This window comes from Cavia porcellus, unplaced genomic scaffold, assembly GCF_034190915.1.
Source record: "Cavia porcellus strain 051 isolate PalLab524CR breed Dunkin Hartley unplaced genomic scaffold, mCavPor4.1 scaffold_23, whole genome shotgun sequence".
NCBI lineage: Eukaryota > Metazoa > Chordata > Mammalia > Rodentia > Caviidae > Cavia > Cavia porcellus.
Window position 1 is genome coordinate 40,888,240 of NW_026947506.1, and position 15,918 is coordinate 40,904,157.

At 56.3% G+C, this 15,918-nt stretch overlaps 1 protein-coding gene across 4 annotated transcripts in view; it reads right to left on the reverse strand.

The window, feature by feature from the left end:
• Positions 1-15,918, reverse strand: part of Myl10 (myosin light chain 10) — a 37,749-nt gene continuing 21,831 nt past the window's right edge. For 2 of the 4 annotated variants that reach the window (XM_063234250.1, XM_063234251.1), the window contains 7 exons: positions 10,445-15,871; positions 7,278-7,370; positions 6,812-6,887; positions 5,979-6,083; positions 2,155-2,233; positions 310-358; positions 1-224 (listed from right to left, as the gene is read on the reverse strand). In XM_063234250.1, coding sequence (XP_063090320.1) covers positions 126-224; positions 310-358; positions 2,155-2,233; positions 5,979-6,083; positions 6,812-6,887; positions 7,278-7,313 — 444 coding nt within the window. In that variant the 5' untranslated portion in view covers positions 7,314-7,370; positions 10,445-15,871 and the 3' untranslated portion in view covers positions 1-125. Of the gene's footprint in view, positions 225-309; positions 359-2,154; positions 2,234-5,978; positions 6,084-6,811; positions 6,888-7,277; positions 7,371-9,742; positions 9,786-10,444; positions 15,872-15,918 lie in introns of those variants that run through there. The other 2 variants (XM_003470132.4, XM_063234252.1) reach the window with 2 other exon arrangements.

The following is a 15,918-nucleotide window of genomic DNA, read 5'->3' on the forward strand; positions in this document are numbered from 1 at the left end:
CACGCTCAGACCTTGGCATGATTTATTCTTGCTTCACCCCAAACTGTGGGGCAGGGGGAGCCTCCCTGGTGCCCTGGGGCTGCAGGAGCCCTGCTGACTCCGAACACAGGGCAGACCCCTGTCTCCTAGTCTTTCTCTTCCCCGTGCGTGATGACGTAGCACAGGTTCCTGTAATCCAGGTTGCCGCACATGTCTGGTGGGAACGCTGCAAACATCTGTTTGACCTGGGGAGGGGATAAGGAGTCAGGGTGGACCAGCAGTGAGTGGGGGCCAGCGGGGGACCCCAAGTGCCCTGAAAACCACACTCACCTCCTCCTCGCTGAACCGGTCTGCCTGGGTCATGAGCTTCTCCTTGATGCTGCTCGAGGGGAGAAGCAGTCATGTCCAGGGGAAAGGCAGGGATGACAGGACCACCCCAGCCCCCGGCAACTCTCTGAGCCCCAGCTGCCTGTTCTATGAGCCAGGCTCTCCGCTCAGCCTCGGGTAGGGACCAGGTGGAATGTCCTTGAGACACCACTGTGACCTTGGGGCCACTGATTCCCATTGTGTGCCAATGATCCACCTTAGGGCCACTAAGGGGACACTCAGGCCCTGGAGCCACTTCGTCTTGCTCTTGGTACACTGTCTTTTCCAGCTTGTGGCTTTCTCTGATGTCTGTGTGGTGTTGCATAGATGTCAGGAAGCTCATCCTGGGTCAAGGCCACAGCTGGGGCCTCTTGGACCTCAGCTCTCCAGACCTGGAAATGAGTACTCAGGTCTTCCTTTACTTAGGGGGAAACTGAGGCTCAGGAGGTCTCAGGACTTGCCAAATGTCCCAGAGTGAGGCAGTGGCAGGGTGGGGCCTGTACCACTCGGCCTTTAGGAGAGCAGCTGGTCACAGTCACCAGAGGCACCTGGGACCACAGGAGCCACACTAGGGCTGTGTACAAGGGGATGGCGCCCCCAGAGACTGGGGCTCTCGCGGGGCTTAAGTGGGGGCTCAGTGGACAGGAACGGGAGCTGAGGGCTGAGTGGCCCCATGCACTCCAGTATCTGCTGGCGCCACTCAGGAGCGACACACATTTTCCATTATTTATGTTACCACGGGACAGTCACAGTTTCCAGCTCCCCAGGCTGGGGACTTTTCACAGACTGTTTCAACCAGAGCTTCCTCTGCGGCCTGTCTGGCCGGCAGCCGCATCATATGGGTCGTAGGCCCAGGGCGGCATCTTCCATTCCCACATAGGGCCCCCAGTGGTCCCCAGTCCTGTCCTCAAGCTGGGAGGAGACAGTAGAGAGGGTGTCCCAGCCCGGGCTCCCTAAGATAGAGGTGGAAACCACAGACCCCAAGGAGGTGAGGAGCAGAGGCTTCAGCCTGAGAAGCGCTTGCTGTGCTTCACAGTCCGGACATCTGACGGATCCTGCCCCACAGGAGGGGGTGCAGATGGGCAGCAGGATGCCCCATAACCTGCCATCCAGAAGCCCATGCCTAGTGGACAGCTCCCCTGTCCAGGGCTGTCCCTGCTCCCAAGGGAGAGGCTCCTGGCCCCAGCAGGCCCCCTGGAGCAGTGCCCACCTCCTCTTCCACACACAGGCTGCACGTGACCACCCAAGCTGAGCCAGCCACCTGCCCAGCCCTGCCTCTGTCTCCAAAGCCACTTAGGCTGTGACTGACAAGCAGCCCAGTCCTCACCACATCCAGGGTCCCTTGGGCACTGTCATCTGCCTTTTTCCTGGCCCACTCACCCTCTTCCATTCCAACATCCCTGGGCCCTCCTGGAAGCTACAGTTCCTCCTCCAGGCTGGACTCCAGGTTGCCTTATCCAGCCTTTCTGTGCTCGCCCATGCTCCCAGTGCAGCCCTGCCCACACAGCCCCGTCCATGTCCCTGCACTCCATCTCTCCCATCACACCCTCCAGCTTGCAGTCCACAGACGTCAAGCCCCAGCCTTTTGCATGCTCTGTTCCACATCTGTTCCTGCCCTGTACAACCTTAGTCCTCCTTCAAGTGCCACCTCTGTCCCCAGCCCATTCCCGCCATAGGGAATCCCTCCTTGAGTGACCCACACTTGCTGCCCAGGCTCAGGAGAGTTCCAGGTGGAAGGGGAGACCAGGCTGCCACCCACCCAGCCTGTGCTACCTTGGAGAGTGAAGCTTGGGGGACTCGGGGACTTACAAGTCAGCCTTGACGAACCCTTTCCCTTCAGTGTCAAACACCTTGAAGGCATGGAGAATGGTCTCCTCCGGGTCGGTGCCTACAGGGCAGGGAGGTTTCAGAGAAACAAATGACAGTAACAGCACACAAGGACCTGCACACATGGAATCATGAACAACCTGCACAACTGTATTTGGACACCCAACTTGCTATGTTCTTAACCTTCCTGACATTTGCTCCTATTTTATAGATGAAGAAACTGAGGCTCAGAGAGATTACAGTATTTGCCTTGCTGAGTTTTTGAGACAGATATGGCTATAGGATTGGTGAGTCTAGGGACAGCAACATTGTGCACAGGGGCTGTGAATGAAGGAAAAGTTGCTCTGTACTTGTGGGCTGAGGCTGGAGCAGGTGCAGCCCACTGGGGGGGTCTGCAGGGTTGTCCCACCCGGAAGTGGCAGTGGGTAGTGGGCTAGCACAGCCAGCCCAGGGCTGGTCATCACTTTCATGGCTTTGGGGAAAGTGGCACCAGAATAAATGCTTCTGAATCCCGCAGTGGGCTTGACCTGCACCTTCACTGTTCTGATGGGGAAACTGAGGCTCAGCCCGCGGTAGGGGCTCATCCAAGGCCTCCAGGTCACGTGAATGACAACCTGACAACCCTCACCTGGACCTCTTCCCCCTGTCACAGCTGGCCTTGGGCTCTCCACGGTTCCCAGTGTCAGGGGCACAGAGGTGGTGTTTGCTGCCCCTCATGCGACCAGCTGGATAATGCACCATGGCCGGATTTCAGCACACATCACTGAGTCAAACTGCAAACAGCCTCAGTGCTTTGCCAGGCTCCAGGGCTGCAGCTTTGCCACTGACCTGAAGGAGACCCGGAGCACCCTGGATGTTCCACACGATACCTCCAAATTATCACAGAGGAAACTGGGCTTGGGGGGGTCCATGACTTCCCTGAGCCCCACTAATACGAAAAGTGAGGATTTAACCCAACTCTGTAGACACACAGAGTGCCCTGCTCCTCCCACCATCTGAGCCTTTGCCAACCAGTGTCTGCCACTGTGTCTCCCATCAGACTGGATCAGGACCATTTCTATCTCTGCCATCAGACTGGATGGGGACCATCTCGGTCTCCCCCATTACACTGGAAGCCCATCCAAAACAAAGCAGGCAGTGTCCAAGTCACTCAGGCTCTGAGACTGCTCAGGCAGGACACAGGTAGCCTGTGCTGACTGTGCTGGCCCATGAGCTACTGGAGGGTGGATATGGGGCTTCCTCTGCAAGGATAGCAGGGAGCCTGTGCTTAGCCCAAAGGCTGAGCCCAGGGCCAGTTGGACCAAGGAAAGTAGAGTGGTCAGACAACCATGATGGGGGCTACTGTTTGTTGTATCTCTGCTCCTGAGGCCCCAGCCCCCCAGATTTTAGCAACTAACTGAAAACTCTCCGTGTCTTTGAAGAGACCTCACAGCTGGGGCTGGTTTGTGATGGGCGCCTGAGCCCCCAGTGGACTCGGCCTGACTGGCAGCCCCTCACCTCACTGGCCACTCCCCGTGCGGGGGCTGGGAAGACCAGGCACTCGGTCCCCGGAGAGGGCCTCTGCTCCAGGACTGTGGACCTCATAAAACAGGCTGCAGAGTAGCTGCTTCCCGTCACTGGGAGTCTCACGACAAAGTCTCCTCGTCCTAATTAGTGGGATGAGGCAGTACCCGCCCCAGCCCCTGCCCTCCCAGCTGCTGGCCTGTCACGCAGACCTGGCCACATTCACATGAAAGGCCAGGGGCCCCTGCAGAGATGAGAAAAAGCTGCAGCCCTTCAGGCCCCCACCAGGCCCTGGGTCACTGCTCCCACTCAGCCATGGGCAGGAGCCTGCACCGCACCCAGCCGTGGCCATCCAGAGCTAGAAGAGCTCTCCCCTTCTCCAGGGAACCTTGGAGCTCAGGTCTCAGCTCTTCCAGGCTCAGGTTGCAGCCTCTCAGTACCTTGCTTCCCTGGCTCTAAAATGGGCCCAGAAGCTGGGCATGGTGGCACACATTTGTAATCCCAGCACTTTGGGAGGCCGAGGCAGGACCATCACAAGTTCAAGCCCTTTCTGGGTAATTTAGTGAGACCCTGTCTCAAAACTTAAATGAAAAAAGGGCTGGGAATGCAGCTCTGTGCAAAGGCCCTGGATTTGATTTTCGGTACTGAAAAAAAAAATGTGGAGGGTAAACCACCTGCATCTCCCAGAAAGTGCTTGCCCTGATCCAGGGCCCTGGGCTTCAGAGTTCTGGGAGGTGGACACAGGCCTGGGAACAATCCCTAACAGCTCCCGTGGGCCCCCAGGCACTCCTGGGTCAGTAGTGCAGTCAAGTTCAAAGCCTGCCCAAGAGAGGGCACCTAGTCTCCCAGCCCCAGCATAATGCCTCCGACCCCCAGGCAGATCTTGGGCCTCCTTCAGACTCTGGATCTGCCAGACATGGGGTGCGGAGGCTGCCCTACTGTACTCTGCCACAAGAGTACTGATTTTCTCTGGTATTAATAAGACTCGCCCCACAGTGGGCTGATAGGTGACCCTCCCAAAAGACACTTCCGCCAGAACCTGTGTCACCTAAATTGGGAATAGGAACTTAGTAGATGCAAGTCAAAGATCCTGAGATGACAAGATCATTCTGGAATCTGTAGACGGGCCCTTAAATCCAGTGACAAGTGTCCTTATCGGAGACAGAGAGCCAGGATTAGGCAGAGGGTGAGGGGGCCATGTGACCGAGTGGTGGACATGGAAGTCAGGCAGCCACCAGAGGCCGGGACACAAAGAGCGGATTCTTCCCTAGGACCTCAGAACCTGGCCCAGTTAGATTTCAGACTTCTAGACAGCAGAACTGTGAGAATACAGTTCTGCTCTCTGGCACCACCATATTTGTAGTCATTTGTCACAACAGCTTTTGGGCAAATCCATTTTGCAGACTAAAAATGGAGGTGCGGAGATCAGACCAGTCTACCCAAGGGGGTCAATGAGAGACCAGGTCTTGACACCAGACCTGGCAAAGGCAGGGAGGGCATCAGACAGCAGCAGGTGACAGTGGTGGCAAAAGTGTCTACCTGTGGAGGCCATCACAGCCCAAGCAAGCCTTTCCTTCCAGCCACAGAACTCTCAAGCTCTGAGGACGATATCAGAGGGGACCTCCAAGGTCCAGCAAAGAGAGGGCACAGGGAAAAGAGGCCTTGGGGGCTGGGATGTAGCTTAGCGGCATAGTGTGCCTGCAGGGCAAGCCTGAGGTGGTGAGCTCAGTTCATGGAAGCAAAAAATAAAAATTTAAAAAAGTTTAAAAAGTAGAAAGAGGCCCTAATTCTTTGTCAGCAGATGGCAGCTGTTAGAGCCTCCGTGCAGGCTCAGACTCCAGGGGGGCCACTTATTTGCTGGGGCCGTGGGGCAGGTATCACAACCTCGCTGAGCCTCCTTTGAGTATTTCTGAAAAGCAGCTTCCTGACCCTGATCCTTTCTTGGGGGCTGCAGTGACTGTGCCACAGGATGAGGTGAGCAACCTGTCCAGGGCTGGGGTTGTCACTGTCACCCCTCCCCCAACAACACCCCTGTGCCCGCCTCTCATTGGCAGGGCATAGAAGCACAGGAGAGGGGAGGAGGGAGGAGGAAAGGTGGGGTCACAGTCCTCAGGGAGAGCAAAGGACTCAACAGCAGTTGGAAAATGAAGCAGGGCCTTGGGATGCTGTGTGCACCCAGAAGCTGGCATCTGGGACAGCACTGTGTTCCCACCACCCAAGTCTATGTACGAGTGTTAGGGCTGGCAGGATGTAGGGGACATGGCCACACTTGGCCACAGGGTCCTGGCACTAGAGACACTCACCCTTGAGCTTCTCCCCAAACATGGTCAGGAAGACGGTGAAGTTGATGGGCCCGGGAGCCTCCTTCACCATGGCCTCCAGCTCCTCGTTCTTGACGTTGATTCGGCCTGGGGAAGGCAGCAAAGTGGCAGAGGGGACCCAGGAACAAGAAGGGGTGCAAGGGACATCACAAGAGGCAGCTGAGGAGAGTCCCCCAGTCTCCCAGCTCTCCTGCCCCACGTGCTGCTCCTGAAGCCTTGGTCCCGTGGGAGCCCTGCAGACACCACTGGCCTGAAGTCTACTTGGAGCTGCCCCCAACCTCAACCCTGTCGCCACCTCTACCTCATCTTTTCTGGAAAGGAGACCGAGTGGGTCCTGAGCTCCACTCCGTCCCAGCTCCCTTTTGCAGACTGGGAAGTTGAAGCCCAAAGAAACTGAGGTGGGGGTACACAGCTTCCTGGGGCTCGTGCACCGCTGGAGGTGGGGACTCTGGATTCCTCAGGGTCCTGTGGACACTCTGACTCCTGGGGACTCAGGTCCAGCCAGAGATGACCTGGTGATGTCCCTTCTCCCATGCAACTCCACTGGCACCTCAAGTTTCTGCCCTGGCAGTTGACCCTCTTGACCCCTCAGCACCCCCAGGCCTTTGCCCAGGCTGTCCCTGCCCTTGGAGTGTCCTCACTGCCCAGGCCTTGCTCTCATACCTGGGAACCTCCCCACCTCCCAGGCGGCCCCCTCCTCTGCACCCCTTGGCTCACGACCCCTCCCTCCCTGCACGCCCCCCTCCCCAATTGCCTGGTGGCCTGGGCTTTGTCCCATCCCAATCTCCATTCTTCCCCAGCTGCTGGGCACCCACCCAGTGCAGCGAAGGTGTCTCTCAGGTCCTCCTTGTCTATGAAGCCGTCCCGGTTCTGGTCCATAATGGTGAAGGCCTGGCGGAGACATCGGCACTGAGTGGCCATCCCCGGCCCAGCCTGGTCGCCCTGCCACCGCCCCCCTGGGGCTGTCCCCCTGCCCACTGCTGCCTTGGTGACCTCCGCACAGGCCCCTTCAACCACCCAACTTAGTAGGCACAGCTGGCTGCCAGCAGCCCTCATGTACAGAGTGGGAAACTGAGGCTCAGAGAGAGGAAGGCATTGGCCAAGGTCACCCCAAAGGCACAGACTCAGGTACAGAGAGGAATGAGCTGCCCACAGGCTGCAGCTCACATCTTCAGGCTCGGAAGCAAGGCCTGGTCCCCTGAGGGCGCCCTGTTCCTGGGTTTCTTCTCCTTGTCCCTGAGGTGCTTTAATCTCCCCATGGCCCCAGTGACAGTGACTGACCTCCTTAAACTCTTGGATCTGTGACTGATCGAACATGGAGAAGACGTTGGAGCTGGCACCACCTTCCACTCTCTTCCGGGCTCTCCGGGGCGCCTGTGAGGAAGCAGGGGCCTTGTGTGGTGGCACAGAGGGGGCACTTGCTCTGCCCTCCATCCCCTCCCCAGCCATCCTCCGCTACAGCTGTGGTCTCTCCTCATCCACCTGCAAAAGCTTCCTGATGTTCTCAGGATCGTGTCTGATGTCTTTTTCTGGTGAAATCTGTCCCTCCCTGCAGAGGGACAGATCCTCTGCCTTTCGCCTGGGTCCCCTCCTCACCCCAACCCTGCTTTGAGCTACCTTCCCCCCAGCTTCCTGCACCCCACACTCAGAAAGCCTTTCCAGCCTTCCATCTGGAAGAGTCTTCCATATTTCAGCTCCTGTGCCCAGTCTGAGAAGCCTTTCTTGGTGCCCCAGCCATGCATTCCCTCTGTTCTGCCACAGGGACTGTCACCTGTGTGCATGCACCACACTGTTCTGCCATTGTTCCCGACTAAGTGGAGACCCCAACGGTGAGGCCCATTCTGTCCCACGTGTGACCTCTCCACCCGACCCCGCCACTCCGTGCACTTGGCCAAGAGTGGGGATCAGGCCATTTTGGGGAACAGCTGCACAGAGCCCAGGTCCCATCTACATGGCAGGTAGAGCAGCTGCCCCCTGTGTGGAGCCATCTCCGTGTCTGGCTGGCTTCTTGCCACCTTTGCAGGATGGCATGGTGCCCAAGGGCTGCCACTAGACCCTCACTGAAAGTTCTAAGTCCCCAGAACCCCCAGAAGGGCCTCTCCTTCAGCAGCCATCACTGCAGACCCCAGTCCTGGGGGTTCCCTGAATTGGGGTCAATGAGAAAAGAAAGCTACCCCAGTGTCCCCCAGTGAGAGGTGAGGCACAGCTCCCACTGATTGCTCAGCCAGCACCATCCTCTGCCAAGCCCTCGTCTGGACCCTCATCTCGAGCTCCCCCTGCACCCTCCTTACCCCAGTGCCTGTGTGGTCTCCCCTGCCCCTACCCCACCCTCACCCCACTTCCCTCCGGCTCCTGGGCCCTCATCAGAGCAGCAGCACCCGGCTGACTTATAATTAGCTTTTACTGGGTGCTTTGTCTCCGCTAATCCTTTGAAAGGGGGCTGGCAGGGCGGCTGGGACGTTAGGGTACTGTAAAACCTCTGTAATATTTATAAATCCCTTCAGACAGCGTAAAGAAAAGAACTTCCCTGCAGAGTTCAGCTCGCATAATTACATATACATTTCCCTCTGATTAATAAAAAATGATCACTTCCGTCTGGGGGATATTCTGCCTTTCGTGGCTCGGATCTAGCCTCAGTCTGGGTCCCCTTTCCCCCTTTCTCCCCCACTCCCTCCACCCTCACCCCACCCCATTCTTTCGGATCCACCTCCCTTGGCACAGTCCCCCCTACTCTGGTCCAGAGCGCTTTGAGGGAGGGGCTCTGAGGCCTGGGCCCTCCCTGGCTGTCTTGCAAATTCCTCTCTATAATGGACCCCTGAAAAATAAGACCCCCTGCAAGAAGCATCCTAGGAAAGGTGTGGGTGATGAGACCTGAATTCTTATCCTGACTTTGCTGCTCACAGCCTGTGTGAGCAACAAATGCACTTCTTTCTCTGAGCCTCAGTTTCCCCACTGATAAACCGAGAGAAAGCCCACCTTAAAGGATCAGGACATTTATTGAGTATCTGCTTCCTGTGCCCGATTCCTGGGACCCAGAGCTGAATTGAAATCTGCTCTTGTCCCCAAATAACTGTCCTTGTCACTAAAGCTGGAAATAGGTGACCATAGAGGATGGCAGAGGAGATACAGGTGCCAAGTCTGAGTCAGGCCAAGAGGGACTCATGGGGGTGGGAAGTAAGACACAGGCATCAAAGAATGGTAAGATCAAGAGCCTGCAGGGGATGCCAGGGGCTAGGGACAGGGACAGGGACAATGGCACGTGAGCCCCACAGGGCACAAGAGGCTGGGTGAGCATGCTGTCTAGAACACTGACCCCAAATCCTAGTGGGAGCCAGGTCTGCTCAGTTCTACCAGGAAGCCCCCAAGCCTGGCTCCCCAACTCCCTCCACCTCCCAATCCTCATTCCCGGCCACTTGGGTTCCAGCAGCTCCCAGGAAAGCAGAGATCCCCAGCACAAACCACATGGATGAACTGGCTACCCTTCAAAATCAAATAGCTGGACGGAGCAGAGCATCAGCCTAACATCAAGACCAAAGCAGAACATCAGGTCAAAGTCAAGGTGAGCTCGGGAAGTTAGAATCACACAGAAGTCATACAGGATGAGATCAGAGCAAGGAATGAGCTCAACATTGGGGCTGGAACTGCGGAGATGACTACAAGGTAGGAGGGAGGGGGCTGCAGCCCCAAAGCTGTGGACCTGAGCCCCCAGGAACGGCAGGGGTGCAGGGAGGGTGGCCCCAGCCTACCATGGTCTGGAGTGCTTCCTGGAGCTGCAGCAGAGCTGGGGCCACTGGGCAGTAGCTTCTTAAATAGTGCTCCTCAGGGCCCGGCACTGCTCCAGATCCAGACAACAATTTGGAAGGTGACCAAGGACAGGATGGACACCTCCCTGCTGGGCATCTCCTCTGGGCCGTGGGGAGTGGGTAGACTTGTGGGATCACTAAGCAAAATCCATTGATCTAGAGACTGCCTAAGCCCAAGGATCTCTGTGAGCACTGGGCCAACTGTTTGCTCTCCAGCCAGGGGACCAGCACTCAGGAAGGGGCCGGAGGCCAAGGGCCTGAAGTAAGTCAAGACCTAAACCGGCTAGGAAGACTTGGCCTTGGGCCGTGGAGGGAGGGCCACCCACGCCAGTTGGGCACACAAGGCCAAACTTGACCTGACTCCTTGATCTGGGGAGTTCCGGATAGGACACTGACCAACCTCTAGGAGTTCCGGTCCTCTTGTGGGACGGTGGGGATGGACAGGTGACCCCTGCCCAGTCTACTCATAGACTCACAGAGATAGTTTCTGTCCCAGTCTGGCTTCAACCAATGTGGCTGTAGTTGTCCTTCAGTACCAGAAGGAAGCCCGGGGACACTCAAGACTCCAGGGTGCACAGACCTGATGCAAATGGCGTTGTGCTTGCACAGACCTGAGCACTGCTCCTATGGTCTACACCGTCGTACCTGATACCATGGAACAGCTGCTGGGCTGCTGTGCAGAGGATGACGAGGAAAAGCTGCTCCTGTTCAGTGCAGGTGCAATCATTTTTCCTAGCACTTCCTATCCACTGCTAGTTTACTTCTTGGCTGCAGAACCCATGGCTCAGGAGGCCATCAGGACCCTGTGGTCGGCAGGGTCCCTGTTGTCCACTCCTCCCCAGGGAACCATTCAGGGCTCAAAAATGCTCCAGGTGTTGAGAGAGTAAAGAAACAAGAAAAGTGAGAGAAAATTGAAAATTTGGCCTCATTCTGCCCAGCCCCCTCCCTGCAAGCCCACCCTGGTTGGGGCTCCAGCCAAGATGTCTCTCCCACATGTGCCAGGCAGAGCCCCCACCTGACCCTCGCAAGCTCCTCCAGGTCCAAGGAAGCCCTGGGGGCTCCACTGTGGCCTCCAAGGCCACCCCCATCCATCTGGTCATGTTGGTTGCTGCGTGGGAACAGCACATCTGGTCAGCTGCCAGGGCCGGCAGGGCTGGGCTCAGGCTGTGAGCCACAGGTCCCTGGGAGCTGGAGAGCTTAACTGTCCCCGGAGGTGGCCTCAGGCCCCAGTACGGCTGATCCCCTCCCTTGGGGAGAGGCCATTGGACATGAGTTGAAAAAGGTCCAGTCTGTGTTCTAAAATACGTCTCCTCCCAGTCAGCCTTTACTTCATTTTCCAGGTGGGGAAACTGGAGCACACAGGGATTAGCTCATTCCCTCAAGGCTGGTAAGAGTCAATACCAGGATGAGAGGTGTTCTCTTTAATAGCTCCATTAGGAAATTTCTAGAAGCTTCCAGAAGGTTCTGCTGACATCTCTCCCAGACATCTGACTGTAGATGTCCCTGCCCAGCCCCTCTGGCCTCACTGAGCACTGGAATAAAGTGATCTAGGCTCTAGAAGAGTGCATCTTGACCCATTCCTCTCCTGGTATCTCCCCAGGGGGACCAACCACATACTCTATGGGTGATCAAGCAGCAGAAGTGAAAATGTAGCTGGCTCTGGGATCAGGAACCTTTGATTCCAGACCCAGCCAGCCTTGGCCTCCTGCAGGAGATGGGCTGTGTGACCACGGCAGGTTCCTATCCCTTTCTGGACCTGTGCAGGGGGACAGGAGGACACTGAGGCCAGGAGAGGGCTGGAGTCTTTCTTATCTAGTCCCGAAGCCTGGACGTGGGCCTCCTGGCTCTGGCTTTAACTCCTGATCCCAGTGGCCTCTGGCTTCCTGCTTCCCCAGGCCCTCTGCGTGCCAGACCTAAGCTCTTTCCTCTGGGGATCACAGCCGGGACCTCGGGGTGGCTCCAGAAAGCCCAGGACAGTGCTGAGCAAACAGAGAGCCTGAGCCTGGCCAGCAAGGTCCAGTGCCATGGAGAGTGACAGTGGGACAGGTAGGAATCACAACAGGGTTTACAAGAAAGAGCCCATCAACTTGGATGGACAAACGCTCTTTTACCGACTTCTGTGGCCCCGCACCAGTGGCTCTGAACGGCATGGCTTCTGAAGAATCTATGCGGCATGAACCCTGGGCTTGGGACATTTCAGTAACCTAGGCAAATAGCACCCACTGGGTTTGTCCATCCCTTAACTGTTTACGGAGCTCTCACTAAGTGTGGGGCACTGGAGATGGCCGTGAAGGGACTCAGAGAGAGACTGCCGCTGCCTTTGAGGGGGAACACTGTGGGCCAGCCTCCAACTGACTGGCCTAGATGAACACATGTCCCTGTTCTGGAGAGTAGATCGAGCAGCTGTAGGAGTGGCCACAGAGAGTCCACCAATCCCAACAGGTGTGAAGTCACGCAGCGCGAGTGACTAGGCGCATAGTCTGTCTGTACTTGATTTTGGGTCACTTGGAGGGATTAGGTCCTGTTCCCTCCTAGCCATCAAACCCACAGCTATTTTTACAGCAGGGTGCTGTGGCCACAGGCCCTTTGAACAGGATGCCTTTTTCGTGTTTCTGCGGTGTGATGGGTTCTCAATCTTCTGGACCACAGCTGTAAAACCCGACAAGAGGCATTTGGGGAGACATTCTTCTTGGTTTTAAAGGTTTCCTTGTCTTTTCTAAGTGGCTCCAAATTAGAGGAAGGCTCCAGACAGGGGCAGGGACTGGAAACGAGGGGACAACAGGGGGAAAAACAGGCCACCCCTAATTATCCTCAAAATCTCAGTCATTCCATCAGTAATTAGCAAGTTGGGGATATAAGAGGCAACTTCCTTCGGGGCTGGAGGGAGGAGAAGGCCAAGCAGTCCCATATCTGTGTTCTGGCTGGATTATTAGCTGCTCTGGCCAGAATCAGCCTCGGCCCCCTGGGCAGCTCCAGCGTCTCAGGAGCCCCGCCATTCTTCTGGGTGTGGGGACCATGGGGCTGTCCCTATCCCCATTCTGGAGCCTCTTTCTGTGTATGTGACCAAAGGCCAACTGGAGATGATGGCAAGGGTTTGGCAATGGTGACTTGTGGCTTTGGGTGTTTCCCGTGGACCCAGCCAGCTGCGTGCCCCTGGACCGCAGGGAACTGTCATTCAGTGTGGTGACATTTGGGAAACGGCAAGGAGCTCGGCTGCCCAGACAGACCAAATGGGGCAGGACATGTATCTTCCCGGCTCTTCCCAAGGGCCTAGGGTCACTGTGCCAGCAATGCATTCTGGGAGCCGAGAGATACGTCTCTCAGCTCATCCATCTGGCCACAGGCAGTCACGTTTCCTGCCAATGACCAGACAGGGTTCAGAGCCGGAGTAAGCAGCACCATGTCCAGGCACGACACTGGGAATCTCCCAAGCAACTTACAAGGTAAAACCACCCAGTCTCTGTCCCAGGTAGAGAAACGAGACCTTGGGGAAAGGAAATGATGTCACAGAGAAGGATGGCCAACAGAATGTGAACCGCACCTATCCAAACACATGCTCCATCTTCCCAGGGTCCCAGGGCCCTAGGGAGAGAATGGTAGCTTTATTGTTGGCCCCTCACAGTGACTGCTTTGGTAAAGATTGTCCTACAAAGAATCAGCCTAGCGAGGTATGGTGGTGCGTCCCTGTAATCCCAATATCGAGAGGCTGAGGCAGGAAGATCACCCCAACTATAAAGCCAGCCTGAGCTACATAGTGGGTTCGAGACTAGCCTAAACTACATAGCAAGACCCTGTCTCAAGACATAAAAAAAGAATCACTCTGAAGTACCTAGTGGTATATTCCATGGGCCAGAGGCCCATCACGGCTGTGTGAGGGTGGCTGTCAGGAAGTCTGGGACTCCCACAGGGAAAATGACCTGTGCCAAAGCTATCTAGAGGTGGACGGTCAACATGGTGGCTTCAGGAAAGTCAGACATGCCATATGGTGGCTCAGGGTTGCCACACAAATGTCCAAAAAGCAAAGTGGGCTCTCCATGGCTTTTTGTGACCAGGTCTCAGAAGTCACATAGTGACACTTCTGCCTTCCTCTCTTGGTCAGAGCAAACACCCTGCTTGGTGGCACAGAAGGAAGACATGGGCCCTGCCTCTCGAGGGAGGAACGCCTAGGAATTTGCAGATTTTTGTTTTTGTGCCAGATTTACATATTTTTGTTTTTCACACTGACTTACATGCTAAAAAAACAAAGAAGAAGAGAGAAAGAAAGACAAAGTTTGAGATAGGGTCTTGCTAAGTTGCTAAATTGCCCAGGCTGGCTTGAGCCTGCAATCCTCCTGCCTCGGCTTCCCAGAGTGCTGGGATTACGCCCGACCTGCCTGGAGATATGCTTGCAGCCAACACTCCCACCCAGCCCAGGCCCAGGGAGTCTCAGAAAGCAGCCTTTGGTCACCGAGCTGGCAGAGAGCAGCTGGAATTCAGATTCAGGCCCAAGTAACTCTGTCCCACAGCCAAGGATTTGAGCCCAGGGAGGCAGAAAGTTCCTCCACAGTGGGACACTGCAGTCGGGTGACTGTCTACGCCAGGAGGGCCTGAGTTTGGAGAAGATTCTTAGCAGAGAAGATGAGCCAGGCCGAGAGCCCATCGGCTCTTCTGACTCCTGAGCAGTTGGGGCATGGCGGCCCCTTCCGCCTCCTCCAGCCCCCTCCCTACAGCTGTCTGCTGGCTATAGAAACAGGGCTCGGAGGCCCAGGCCCACGCAGCAGGAAAGCCAAGGCCACTTCATCCTGCTGCTGCTACAACAGCCTCTCCTCCCTGGGGAGAACAAGAGGCCTCAGAGGGCCCAGGTCCACCCTCTGCACCAGCTCAGGGGGCTGCTAGGGGCTCAAAATGGAAAAGAACAGAATGTAAAAAGAGCCCAAGGAGAGTCCAGTGAGGTGCTACCCGCCTAGAATCCCCCCACTCTAGAAGGCTGAAGCAGGAGGATCACAAGTTCAAGCCTAGCCTGGGCAACTTACGGAGATCCTGTCTCAAACAATAAAGCTCGGAATCCGAGTGTGATTCCCAGTATGCAAAATAATAAATAAAAATAGTTCAAGGGGGCATGTAGAGAGGAAGAGAGGCATACAGTGCCCTCGGTGGCTGGAAGGGCTTCAGCCCAGGGCTCCTTTTCTTCCCCACCAAGAGCCAGATGAGCCTGCATCCCTGGAAACTGAAGAAACGGAAGCACAGAGTGGGGACAGGCTTGTTTAAGGTGCTCTTCAACGCTTCCAGCCGGGACACGGCCCGAGGCCACCTCACATTGCTCTGGGTCTGGCCGGCAGCAGAGACACAGCAAACTATAATTATTCGGAGCCACATCCTGCAGCCTTGACAGAGCCCGTAACCAAGCAGCCTGGCATGCAGGCTGGCTCTGGGGGGCTCAAAGAGGTGAGTGAGTGACCCCAGAAATGAGCCAGTGGCTTGGACCACTTGCCCAGCCTGGGATTGTTCCCCTCAGCATGGCCTCAGGCCCACAGGAGCGGGACAGTGGAAGCAGATGTGGTTCCTACAAGGGACCGCATCAACGGCACCCAGCCAGTGAGCTGAGCTGCAGGAGCCCGCAGCACAGTCACAGCCTCCCCTAAGGGACTCTGGGGCCTTCGGAAGCCTCAAGTTTGGTCACAACTGCACACACGTGGTCTCCAAGTTCTCATCTCCCTGCCTGTGATGTGGAGCTGGTCACATTGTCATGCAGGTTTGCTAGGAGATCAGAAAACTGTCTGGATCTCAGTGAGTGATTATCAATGGTGGCAGCAAATGCTGTGTGTTCATGAGCAGAGGATACCCCTGTCCCTAATAAGGTCCCTCTGATTCCAAGGATGCATGGCTCGACCCTCTTGGCCCACCATACACACGGGCAGCTCCAGATGGTGGCTTCCCAGGGAACATGCACCATGTCCAACTCATCTTGGTGCCCGGGGATGCAACCGGCATCCTTGGGTGACATTAGTGTGATCTTCATGGCCTGTGCCTATGGGAGGCTGCTTCAGTCGTCACTGGCTCAATTGTGTGGCCAAGTCCTGTGCTTCGACATCACTGCAAGGCAAAGGGAAACTATTCAGAGCCCAGGTGGACTTAGGACT